Source organism: Sinocyclocheilus anshuiensis, unplaced genomic scaffold (genome assembly GCF_001515605.1).
Source record: "Sinocyclocheilus anshuiensis isolate Anshui unplaced genomic scaffold, SAMN03320099.WGS_v1.1 scaffold1097, whole genome shotgun sequence".
NCBI lineage: Eukaryota > Metazoa > Chordata > Actinopteri > Cypriniformes > Cyprinidae > Sinocyclocheilus > Sinocyclocheilus anshuiensis.
Window position 1 is genome coordinate 601,480 of NW_015555843.1, and position 13,132 is coordinate 614,611.

The 13,132-nt window shown below is 39.5% G+C and overlaps 1 protein-coding gene across 1 annotated transcript in view; it reads left to right on the forward strand.

The window, feature by feature from the left end:
* Positions 1 to 13,132, forward strand: part of LOC107675520 (rho-associated protein kinase 2) — a 66,824-nt gene that overhangs the window by 50,734 nt on the left and 2,958 nt on the right. Inside the window, exons 14-29 of the mRNA XM_016469909.1 lie at positions 340 to 586; positions 668 to 774; positions 1,043 to 1,202; positions 1,449 to 1,609; positions 2,005 to 2,202; positions 3,096 to 3,199; positions 3,443 to 3,629; positions 3,744 to 3,837; positions 4,241 to 4,335; positions 4,468 to 4,659; positions 4,749 to 4,917; positions 5,271 to 5,341; positions 11,736 to 11,824; positions 11,979 to 12,057; positions 12,204 to 12,462; positions 13,007 to 13,130. Of these exons, the coding sequence (XP_016325395.1) occupies positions 340 to 586; positions 668 to 774; positions 1,043 to 1,202; positions 1,449 to 1,609; positions 2,005 to 2,202; positions 3,096 to 3,199; positions 3,443 to 3,629; positions 3,744 to 3,837; positions 4,241 to 4,335; positions 4,468 to 4,659; positions 4,749 to 4,917; positions 5,271 to 5,341; positions 11,736 to 11,824; positions 11,979 to 12,057; positions 12,204 to 12,462; positions 13,007 to 13,130 (2,336 nt within the window). The remainder of the gene's footprint in view (positions 1 to 339; positions 587 to 667; positions 775 to 1,042; positions 1,203 to 1,448; positions 1,610 to 2,004; positions 2,203 to 3,095; positions 3,200 to 3,442; positions 3,630 to 3,743; positions 3,838 to 4,240; positions 4,336 to 4,467; positions 4,660 to 4,748; positions 4,918 to 5,270; positions 5,342 to 11,735; positions 11,825 to 11,978; positions 12,058 to 12,203; positions 12,463 to 13,006; positions 13,131 to 13,132) is intronic.

Sequence of the window (13,132 nt, forward strand, 5' to 3'; positions counted from 1 at the left end):
TGTTACGTCACGAACCCGGGAAGTAACTCTTTGTAGTCCCTACCAGCTGTTTTTGTAGGCATTAAACTGCCAAAATTTAAAAAGACGATATCTCCGGTTGCATTGAACTTTCAGCTTCGTAACTTTGCAGATATTGTTTATTCTCAAACAGCAACATTAGACACTAACTAACATTAAAAAAGTGAAATCGCAGTGAAACACCCCTTTAAAAGTAGAGTTCCCAGAATTTCAGTCTTCCTGGATCAACACGTGGCTATGTGTTTTTCTCATGTGTGATCAAGTAACAAAGTGATCCTAGTAACATAACGTTATGTCCCCATTATAAACTCTCTCCGGCAGCTGGATGAGGCAAATGCGTTACTGCGGGCGGAATCCGATGCTGCTGCGAGGCTGCGTAAAGCTCAGACAGAGAGCTCAAAACAGCTGCAGCAGCTGGAGGCTCACGTGAGAGAACTGCAGGACAAATGCTGCATGCTGGAGAACAGCAAACTCACACTAGAGAGGGACAACATCAGCCTGCAGGCCGCGCTGGATGCAGAGAAACGAGAGCACACCCAGGGCTCTGAGACTATCTATGATCTACAGGGTAAGTGCATATCCTCTGTTTTGGATGTGTGTGTTCATTTCACACTCAACAATATTCATCCACATTCCACCTCTTCCGCAGCACGCATCTCTGGTTTGGAGGAGGAAGTGAAACAGGTGAGACAGGCCCTATCTAAAGCTGAGATGGAGAAAAGGCAACTCCAGGAGAAGCTTACAGACCTGGAAAAGGTAGACAAATCTTTCTCATTCTAATTTCCTTCTTCTTTGTTGAGACACTTGTGACATCGTTATAGGCTATGGTTGTGGATTCATACGTCATCATTAGTGCCTTCCTCACAGGATGTTAATCATTCCAAGCATTCCCTGCTGAAGTAATGTTGTTCACAAATGGTTATTAGAAAGCTACAGACTTGATTTACTGGGATTTACTCACTGTTAATTTAATTTTATGTCTAACCACTCCTCTAATATCCCCCTCTGTTTATGCGCCCAATAGGAGAAGAGCAATAACCAGATTGACATGACCTACAAGCTGAAGATTTTGCAGCAGGGTTTGGAGCAGGAGGAGGCGGCACACAAGGCCACAAAAGCTCGACTTGCTGATAAGAACAAGATCAGCGAGTCCATCGAAGGAGCCAAATCTGAGGCTGTAAAGGGTATGAGAGTTTAATGGGATTAAAGATCCCACGAAAGGCACATTTTTTAATGTATTTCCATTTTTCCTATTAAAACAGGAAGCTTGACAGTGAAGTTTACTTTGAAGGGTGCAGTGGAGAATATGATGTTTTAGATTTAGAGTTGGTGGTTTAGTCAAGAGCTACACCGAAGGAGATTTGATTGAGGAATTGCTGGTTTTCTAAAACATACCAGGATTTTATGACTGTCTGTATGTGTTCACCTAGAGCTGGAACAGAAGCTGCAGGAGGAACGATCCTCTAAACTGCGTGTAGAGAACAGGGTGTTAGAACTGGAGAAGAAGAGCTCCATGCTTGACTGCGACTATAAACAGTCACTGCAGAAACTAGAGGAATTGCGACGACACAAAGAGAGACTCACAGAAGAGGTTTGTGGAGGGTAACAAAAATATTAATCAGAACATGTTTTCAATAGAAAACAGTTACTTTAAATTGTAATAATAATTCACTATTTTACTATAGTTTTAATCAAATTAATGCAGCCTTGAACATAAAGTGACTTCTTTCAAAACCATTAAAAACCTTTCTGATCTCAAACATTTAAATGTTAGTGTATTTCTTTATTTTGGGATATTTTTATTTAAATATACATGTTCCTTTATATTGCAGTGGAAAGTTGTTTTTACTTGTGTATTTTTTAGATGCAGTGCGGGTCATGTCACTTGAAGCATTATGTTTATCCCATATAACAAAAACTTTTTTCCATCACAATAAAGGTTGTTCCAAAAATGTTCCTGTTCTTTCTCTCTCTCTCTCTCTCTAGGTGAAGAATCTGAGTCTGAAGATCGAGCAAGAGATTCAGAAACGCACTTTGACTCAGAATGACCTAAAGGTTCAGAACCAGCAGCTCAGCACCCTGCGAACATCAGAGAAACAACTCAAACAGGAGATAAACCACCTGTTGGAAATCAAACGCAGCCTGGAAAAGCAAAATATGGAACTGCGCAAGTATGCAACGCATGCATAATAACTAATTAGCTGCGTTTACATGGACCCTACTAATCCGATCGTAATAGGACTAGAAGCACAATCGGATTGAATTGTCCAGATCCGACTAAAATTTAGATCGGATTGTAAGGGGTGGTTTATTCCTTTTGTAATCCGAGCGAGAGGACATGTAAACACTTGATCGGATTGAAAACCGAATCTGGAAAGTACTGCGCATGTGCAGTGATGTAAAAATAGCGTAATGACGTATGATGCGCGGAACGAGCTGTTTTTCCTGGTGAATAAAGTGTCATAAATGAGTGTCCCGTCATTTATAAAACTCCCATCTCACTCAGCGTCTGTGAAGTGGAGCAGCACAACGTCCCACCAGTCCTTGTTTAAGACTCACATCAACAGACGACTGGTTTTGGGTGCAGGAAGGGGCACTTTTACTGCTTTATAAAGTACGCAGCACAGCACAACAATTCATGTGCTGGTCGTCGCCTAATTAGGACCCGAAGTAGATAAATATCATGTGTGCTTTTTAAAACAGTATGCGACAACAGCGGGTAACTTTGTATATTCATGCAGTGTGCGCATGTCAAAAGAGTAATTCCGATCAGAAGCTTGTGACATATAAACACGCATATCAACCCGATCACTTTATTTAGCGTTCATGTAAACACTACGTTCGGATTCGTCAATCAGAATGAATTCATTCCGATGGAAGCAAAAAGTGTCTATGTAAACGTACCTATTGAATATTCATTACATTACACACAAACACACAATTTAACAAGTCTGTGGTTGAAGAACCTCTTCTGTTTTTGTAAAAATATTAAAGTTGTTCATATATTAGATCATTTTCTATGTATGTGATCGTAGGGAGGTGTGCATGTGTGTGTGTGCCTGTGCGTTTGTGTGTAGACGCTGTATAAGACACAGGTGCGGGAGCTGAAGGAAGAGTGTGAGGAGAAAAATAAACTCTATAAAGACATGCAGCAGAGTCTACAGGAGCTACAGGAGGAAAGGTGAGATTTATATCCAATAACAAGCAGAAAATCCACAGCCTAGTGTGCAAAATGTGTTCAGTTTTCATTTTTTAAATTTAAATTACTGTATTTAAGCAAAATTTTCACTACAACATGTCATATATAATTTTGTTTTGTGGTCAAAATACCAGACAAAAACTTTTTATTTTAGTCACACTGTAAATTGAAAGTATATATGTTGGTTTAAATTGTATGTACCTTTTTCTCTTATCTCATTCTCAGGGATTCTCTTGCGGCCCAGTTAGAGATCACACTAACGAAAGCTGACTCAGAGCAGCTGGCGCGCTCCATTGCGGAGGAGCAGTATTCCGACCTGGAGAAGGAGAAGATCATGAAGGAGCTGGAGATCAAAGAGATGATGGCCAGACACAGACAGGAGCTTGCTGAAAAAGACACCACCATCACCTCAGTGAGTTACACCACACTTCAGCTATTAGCCGGTGTTACAGAAATCACATTTAGATTTGCAGCAGTCTTGAGGATATTGGATGGTTTTGGGTTTAATTTTCCCATCCTACTACAGTTAGAGGAAGCTAATCGCACATTGACGAATGATGTGGCAAACTTGGCCAATGAGAAAGAAGAACTGAACAACAAGCTAAAGGAAACACAAGACTGTAAGTTGATGCCCAACTAATTTTGTTCTTGCTGATTAATTTTGGTGGACTTTTATCTATACAGAAACACACACATATAAAGCTGTCACAATATCAAATGATTGTTTGCAAAAGAATTCACAATAATGGATTCTGTATGATATTGTCTTGTGTAAAATTAACATATCAATTTCATTTAATTATTATTAATTTCAATTATTATATTTCATTTTCTAAACAGTTGATATATATATATAATGTGTGTAATTTGAAATGTAATTTTAAAATAAAATATTTTCAAATATTTACATTATTTTTTTAAATTAATATTTTAGATTTTTAGAGTTGTTCACACAGGTTTTGACAGTGGTTGAGTTTGGCTTTTCGTGTCTCTGTGATGACTGAGAGCATTTTTGATTTTCAGACCTGCAGAATCTCAAGAATGAAGAGCAGTCCATCATTCAAGTGAAACTAGCCCTTGAGAAACAGCTTCAGTCAGAGAGAACTCTCAAAACACAGGTACAGCATTAACATTGTCCTTGTAGAAAAATATGATTAAAATTAAGTTTGTTTGATTTGTATTTATTTATTAAAAAAATTTACTGCCTCAATTACTACTTTTTTTCCAATTTTACCGGATTTTTACTTTAGGCGGTGAACAAGCTGGCAGAGATCATGAATAGAAAGGAGGTCAGAGGTGGTGGAAGTCGCCGTGGAAATGATACAGACGTGAGGAGGAAGGAGAAAGAAAACAGGAAGTTGCAGCTGGAGCTGCGTTCTGAGAGGGAGAAGCTCAACAGCTCTATCATCAAATACCAGAGAGAAATCAACGACATGCAAGCGGTATGACTGCTAATCAGTGTCTGAAGAATGCCACACTTCTTGAAATAGAGTCAGATTGCTTGTTTCTTACGCTCGTTTATTTCCTGCAGCAACTGGCAGATGAGTCTCAGGTGCGTATTGAGCTGCAGATGGCTCTGGACAGTAAAGACAGCGATATCGAGCAGCTGCGCAGCCTGCTGAACTCTCTTAACGTCCAGTCGCTCGACTCTGCCAGTATGAGCAGCGGCCCAGAAATGGACACTGATGAATCACTACCAGGTACTGTTAAGTTCTTTTCCAAATTTCTTTTCATTCTGTTTTTCTCTCTCCTCTTTTATAACTTTTCATTTTTAATTAACTTTCCTCGTGTTTTTTTCCACATCGTTCCATGTCACCCTCCTTTCTTTCTGCTTAGTTTTGGTCTTGTTCTCAGTTCAACTTTTGATCTTTCACCCTTCACCTCACTGCAGAGCCTGACCCTACAGGTGACCTGCATGGTGTTCAGTGCATGACCTTTTGACCTTTTAAGACTTGCCTGGACCTCATGTTTTCTGTTGAAAGGCTTTTCTCTGGTGTAGTTTTATAAAACGGCTCTGTTTTATTATACATCTCTTTCTCTGTGTGTTGTACAGAGACAAGACTGGAGGGTTGGCTATCTTTACCAGTGAGGAACAACACCAAACGATTTGGGTGGGAAAGGAAGGTATGTTTTTAGACAGGAGTATTGCATTTTTAAAGCAAGCAGTTAGCTAAGGATGCTGTGATGCTGTGCTGTTAAAAAAAGTACAATAGTATTAACATCAACGTGACATTAAAATAGAAAAGTCAATTAAGTAATCAGTGCTTCATTTTTTTCCTGAGTATTCAAAAAGAGTAAAGGTCAGTAAGAAAATAAAGAACAAAGAAACAAGTTACAGCAAAATTAACAATTAATAATAGTAGAACAAAGATCTATTTCCAAGATGTCGCCGCGGACGGATGTTGCCGTTGTTTTAAAGTTTTTGTTAGTTTTGTTTCAAGTTTTGTGCTGTTTTTAGTTATATTCCTACAATCAGTTTCACCAGGGAGGAATTGCTGAACAGTACACACCACCCAATATTTCACAGGTTTTCAACAATTCTGATGTTTTACTGAAGGGCTCTACAGTGCGACCATTTCAGTCGCATTTGCGACTGAAAACTACTGCGTGCGACTATAAACATTTTTTTAGGAGCACCAGTGCGACTGACCCGATCATCATCATACTTGTGATTGCGCTCAGGGGAGCTTCAAATGTTTCCCAAGCCACTTTTGTGTTCTTCTGTGCCACCTCTACAAATTAATTTTTAGATTAAGATCAAATTAATAATTTTAGATCAAATTAATAATTGAATTTGATTGGTAACTTATATTTCTTATTCTACTTGTTCTTATTCTGTCATTTTAATTACAATTTTTAAAAAGCTTATAAAATATAATTTTTTTAAGAATTTGACAAAAGATGACATACTTTTAATAAAGTTAGAGGAGTCAAATATCACCTCGTAATGGGAAGGCTACTTTTTGATAACATTTTGGATAATTGTTTAGACGGTGCTACTAAAATTTTGAACGTGCTCCTAAATTTTTTAAGTTAGGAGCACAAGTGCTCCTAAAAAGAAAAGTAAGCGTAGAGCCCTGTACTGGACATTGTAGTTGGCGGAGCGACGGCGCTGTTCAAGCGCTTTAAGACACGCAAACGTGGGAAGTGAGCCGGCGCCCTCGTCAAGCTCAGACAGCGCGGCTTTAGAACGGCACTGTCTAGTATCCATCTGGCGAATCTCCACTCTCTACCCAACAAAACGGATAAATAAGGACTTTTCAAACTCTGCTGCTCTGTGTTTCACGGAAATCTGGCTGAATGAATCCATTCCAGACAGCACGCTACAACTGCCGGGCTTTCAGCTGTTCAGAGTGGATCGCGATGCAGAATCAACAGGGAAATCACAGCAGGACATGCTTTTACATCAACGAAAGGTGGTGTACAGATGTAACAGCATTAAAGAAGATGTGCTGTCCCAATCTAGAAGCACTTTTCATCAACTGTAAGTAGGGATTCACCACGAGCTGGTTGAAAATCGATACAAATATGTGACGATTCAAATCGGTTGAGATGTTAAACGAATTGCGATACATTTAGGGGTGAGAGTTTATATAAATGTATCTCTGTTTATATAAATGTAATCTGCGTCTCATTCAGAACTTCTGCTCTTTGTTTCGTGCAGATGTTTTAAGTAGTATAGTTTCACTAAACTAAAATCAGAGCATTCTGTTTTTGTTTAAAAATGTCAAATTATGCAATCTAATTTAGATTTAAAAAACTGCTCATGCTGCATGTATTCAGCATCTTTCTTTGGATTGTGATTCAAATGCAGTTGTTGCCTCTAATTTTAAATGGAAAGAGCACAGGTAGCCTTTGTTTATATGAAGAGATTTATTTTGTCTTATTTATTTGATTAGATTTAGGGTTTGTTTTAAAATTTTTACGTTTTTGCCTCGATACCATCGAGTATCGAAAAATGTCTTGTTGTTTAGTACCAAATTTTGATACCTAAGGGGTCAATCTCATCAAAGTCAGTGAGCCAGTAAGCATGCAGCATGCTTTATGTGCCTAAATCAGTGATTGGCTCTGGCGAGGCATCATGGAAAACGCATGTTACGTGACCATTTATGCACACAGTAGCATCATGCTACATAAGATAATTTATCAAATTTATACTATGCTTTTACTCAAAACTTACTTTAAACCACCATCGAGTGTTTGTAATAACCTCCAGTCTAATGAGGGTTTTGGTCATATAATGTTGCAGAAATGTGTTATTTGTAGCCTTTTATATGAAGCTAATCAAGCTATGTAAACACACTATTGTTATGATAATAGGCAGAATCTCATGAAAATCACATTCAAATCATATACTGTCGTGTTTATTAGCTTCATGTTTCATCCCTATAAATGTTTTTTCTAGAAGTGTAACGCACGCTAGTCGTCGGAGGCAGGGCGGGTTATGAATGCTTAATATGAGTGACAGATGAACAGCGAATGAGCTTCCTCTGAGTCAGAACAGCGGTCACGGAAGAGAAAACACGGGCCCTAGAAGCAGCTAATGCTCATCAGTAAATCAGTGGAAAATGAATAGAAATGATGATCCTGTCTAAGCTATGCATTTTAAAATGAAAATGCACTAGTGTAAACGAAGCCTAGGGACATTAGTCCTGGGGACTTCATCAGTGAAGAGAGGGCTTGTCTGTCTCCTCAAAAAGCAGACATTTTTTTGAAGAACTGCTGAGTGATTGAAAGATCTTAAGTATGCAGCAACGAGCCGCCCATACTGACTTAAAACTTCATTTTGCACTGAAAACTATTTGAACTTAATTAAAATTATTTTCACTGTTTTATTGTGTTGGTTACATTTTGTTCCTTTGTGCAGTGGCTCAGGAGATGTCTTTGAGTCAGTAAACTGAAAAAAATTGTTTTATGAGGTAATGTGAAATGTAATCTTGTTAAAGTGGATTTCATAAAATTGGTATTGAAAAAAGTATAGTTCAGGAACCGGTATTGAAGTCAAGGTATCAACTCTGCTGCTCTGTGTTTCACGGAAATCTGGCTGAATGAATCCATTCCAGACAGCACGCTACAACTGCCGGGCTTTCAGCTGTTCAGAGTGGATCGCGATGCAGAATCAACAGGGAAATCACAGCAGGACATGCTTTTACATCAACGAAAGGTGGTGTACAGATGTAACCGCATTAAAGAAGATGTGCTGTCCCAATCTAGAAGCACTTTTCATCAACTGTAAGTAGGGATTCACCACGAGCTGGTTGAAAATCGATACAAATATGTGACGATTCAAATCGGTTGAGATGTTAAACGAATTGCGATACATTTAGGGGTGAGAGTTTATATAAATGTATCTCTGTTTATATAAATGTAATCTGCGTCTCATTCAGAACTTCTGCTCTTTGTTTCGTGCAGATGTTTTAAGTAGTATAGTTTCACTAAACTAAAATCAGAGCATTCTGTTTTTGTTTAAAAATGTCAAATTATGCAATCTAATTTAGATTTAAAAAACTGCTCATGCTGCATGTATTCAGCATCTTTCTTTGGATTGTGATTCAAATGCAGTTGTTGCCTCTAATTTTAAATGGAAAGAGCACAGGTAGCCTTTGTTTATATGAAGAGATTTATTTTGTCTTATTTATTTGATTAGATTTAGGGTTTGTTTTAAAATTTTTACGTTTTTGCCTCGATACCATCGAGTATCGAAAAATGTCTTGTTGTTTAGTACCAAATTTTGATACCTAAGGGGTCAATCTCATCAAAGTCAGTGAGCCAGTAAGCATGCAGCATGCTTTATGTGCCTAAATCAGTGATTGGCTCTGGCGAGGCATCATGGAAAACGCATGTTACGTGACCATTTATGCACACAGTAGCATCATGCTACATAAGATAATTTATCAAATTTATACTATGCTTTTACTCAAAACTTACTTTAAACCACCATCGAGTGTTTGTAATAACCTCCAGTCTAATGAGGGTTTTGGTCATATAATGTTGCAGAAATGTGTTATTTGTAGCCTTTTATATGAAGCTAATCAAGCTATGTAAACACACTATTGTTATGATAATAGGCAGAATCTCATGAAAATCACATTCAAATCATATACTGTCGTGTTTATTAGCTTCATGTTTCATCCCTATAAATGTTTTTTCTAGAAGTGTAACGCACGCTAGTCGTCGGAGGCAGGGCGGGTTATGAATGCTTAATATGAGTGACAGATGAACAGCGAATGAGCTTCCTCTGAGTCAGAACAGCGGTCACGGAAGAGAAAACACGGGCCCTAGAAGCAGCTAATGCTCATCAGTAAATCAGTGGAAAATGAATAGAAATGATGATCCTGTCTAAGCTATGCATTTTAAAATGAAAATGCACTAGTGTAAACGAAGCCTAGGGACATTAGTCCTGGGGACTTCATCAGTGAAGAGAGGGCTTGTCTGTCTCCTCAAAAAGCAGACATCTTTTTGAAGAACTGCTGAGTGATTGAAAGATCTTAAGTATGCAGCAACGAGCCGCCCATACTGACTTAAAACTTCATTTTGCACTGAAAACTATTTGAACTTAATTAAAATTATTTTCACTGTTTTATTGTGTTGGTTACATTTTGTTCCTTTGTGCAGTGGCTCAGGAGATGTCTTTGAGTCAGTAAACTGAAAAAAATTGTTTTATGAGGTAATGTGAAATGTAATCTTGTTAAAGTGGATTTCATAAAATTGGTATTGAAAAAAGTATAGTTCAGGAACCGGTATTGAAGTCAAGGTATCATTTTTTTGAACGATACCCAGCCCTACTCCCGTGAACTGCCAAAATAAAGACAGCACGTTACATATCCTACCAGAGACCGTAATATACTGGACCACTGTTACACCACAATAAAGGATGCATGTCACTCTGTCCCACGGGCAGCTTTGGGGCTCTCTGACCACTGTTTGGTTCATCTTATACCAACCTACAGGCAGAAACTGAAATCAGCTAAACCTGTTATAAGGACTGTAAAAAGATGGACTAATAAAGCAGAGTGGGATTTAAAAGTCTGCTTCGACTGCACTGATTGGAGTGTTTTTGAAGCTGCTGCCAACGATCTGGACGTGCTCACAGACACTTGTAACATCATCCATCACTTTCTGTGAGGACCTGTACGTTCCTACCATGGCTCATTTAACTTACAACAATGATAAACCGTAGTTCACAGTAAAACTCAGACAGCTCTGTCGGGCCAAAGAAGATGCTTACAGGAATGGGGACTGAGTCTTGTATAAACAGGCCAAAAACACACTGACAAAGGAGATCAGAGTGGCTAAGAGAAACTACTCAGAAAAGCTGAGAATCCAGTTTTCAGCAAATGACCCTGCTTCAGTGTGGAAAGGACTGAAAGACATTACCAATTACAAGATACCACTCCCCAGCACTGTGTTGAATCAACAACTGGCAGACGATTTGAATGAGTTCTATTGCAGGTTTGAAAAACCCTGTCTCACACCCCACACCCATTCTGACCTTATCTCCATGGATCGATTAACCCAGACGGCCCAGACGGTGTTACACCAGCCTGTCTGAAAACCTGTGCTGACCAGCTGGCCCCCATCTTCACACAGATCTTCAACAGATCATTTGAATGAGTTCTATTGCAGGTTTGAAAAACCCTGTCTCACACCCCACACCCATTCTGACCCTCTCTCCATGGATCCATGAACACATCCAGCAACCCCCCTCTCCCCCCTCCTGCACTTTAGATCAGTGAAGATGATGTGCATCAGGTCTTCCGGAAAAGAAGACAAGAAGCATTCAACACTATCATCCCAATCCTCCAGTCCAAGTAACCCAACTCTCTGTGCCCACCTCCATCTGCCAGTGGATCACCAGCTTTCTGACAGATAGGCAGCGGCTAGTGAGGCTGGGAAAATTCTCATCCTGCACCTGTACGATCAGCACTGGCGCCCCTCAGGGATGTGTGCTCTCCCCATTGCCCTTCTCCCTGTACACCAATGACTGCTCTGCAAAGTACCCCTCTGTCAAGCTCCTGAAGTTTGCAGATGACACCACACTTATCGGCCTCATACAGGACGGTGACGAGTCTGCTTACAGACAGGAGATTAAAGAGCTGGCTGCTTGGTGTAATCTTAACAACCTGGAGCTGAACACGCTCAAAACAGTGGAGATAATTGTGGACTTCAGGAGAAACCTCCCTGCACTTTCCTCACTCACCATCATGAACAGCACTGTAGCAACAGTGGAGTCATTCAGATTCCTGGGCAGACTCTCTCCCTGAAGTGGGAGTTCCACATAGACTCCATTGTCAAAAAGGCCCAGCAGAGGCTGTACTTCCTTCACCAGCTGAGGAAGCTCAACCTGCCACAGGAGCTGCTGAAACATTTCTACTCTGCAGTCATTGAATCTGTCCTCTGCACTTCTATAACTGTCTGGTTCAGCTCAGCTACCAAAACTGACCTCAGAAGGATACTCTTGCATCAGAAATCCCATCCAGTGATTCAGTAATTATTTTGTTTCTTTTCTCTTCTCTAGTATGTTGTGGTGAGCAGCAAGAAGATTCTCTTCTACAACAGTGAGCAGGACAAAGAGCATTCCAATCCTTACATGGTGTTGGACATAGAGTGAGTCTTTTTACTCTTTAAATCCATTTAGTTAAACAAACGCCAAGCTCATTCATTTTGTCCCAGTGAAAAAAAAGTCGTAATTTATCTTAATGACTTAAATCATCTCTGTCATCTTATCATTATCTTGACTTCTCTGGCATTCTCTTGACAGTAAACTTTTTCATGTGCGTTCGGTAACCCAGACGGACGTCTATCGTGCTGACGCCAAAGAGATCCCCAGAATATTCCAGGTATATTGGTACACCACAGATACCACAGGCGGAGGATCAGGGAACTTTCAAACTTGAAACCTGTCAAAGTTTTATAAGATCAGATTTTAATCCTAAGAATAACGTCTGGAAACAAAGGGTTCATTGCTTATCATTGCTTCCTCCAGATCTTGTACGCTAATGAGGGTGAGAGCAAGAAAGAGCAAGAACTGGAACCTCTTCCTGGGGACAAGTCCAGCTACATTTGCCATAAGGGTCATGAGTTCATTCCCACCCTGTACCACTTCCCAACGAACTGTGAAGCCTGTACCAAACCCCTGTGGAACATGTTTAAACCACCTCCAGCTCTCGAATGCAGACGATGCCACATCAAGTGCCACAAAGACCACATGGACAAGAAAGAGGAAGTCATTGCTCCCTGTAAAGGTGAGAAGGGGCTCTCTTCTTTCTACCTTAATGGGTAAAAAAAAAAGGGTTACCTAGGTCCTGGAAAACCTGGGAATGTAGTCATATATAATATTTTAAGTTCTAAAGTATTTATTCAATTAGGAATTACTTTTTGAGAAAGCAAAGGGAATATGAAATGGTTAAAAAAAAATATTTTAATTTTTATGCTTTCATCACAAATTCTCTTATAAATTTTTGGATTCCTTTTGTTTTTTGAAAAATGATCAACATCTTGTCAATTCTGCAGAAGCAGTATATCAGCCATATCAGAGTATATCAGAATTATATTAGTCACATATCAGCATCTGCAAAGCCCATATCGGCTGACCACGCTAGATATGTTTAGAAATGCTGTTGGAGAAAGAGATTTGTTTGTCTACACTGCTATTCAAAAGTTTGGGGTCAGTAGGATTTTTTATTTTTTTTTTCTAAACTGAATTGTGCGTTTGAAGTAAATTGTCCCATTCACTTGTTTTCTCCTTTCTCCTCACCCCCTTTTTCTTTTTTGCGTCTCTATTCCTAGTGAACTATGACGTGTCTACAGCTAAAAATCTGCTGCTGTTAGCATTGTCTCAGGAGGAACAGCAGAAGTGGGTTAGTCGGCTCGTGAAGAAGATCCCCAAAAAACCTCCAGCACCAGAAGCCCCTC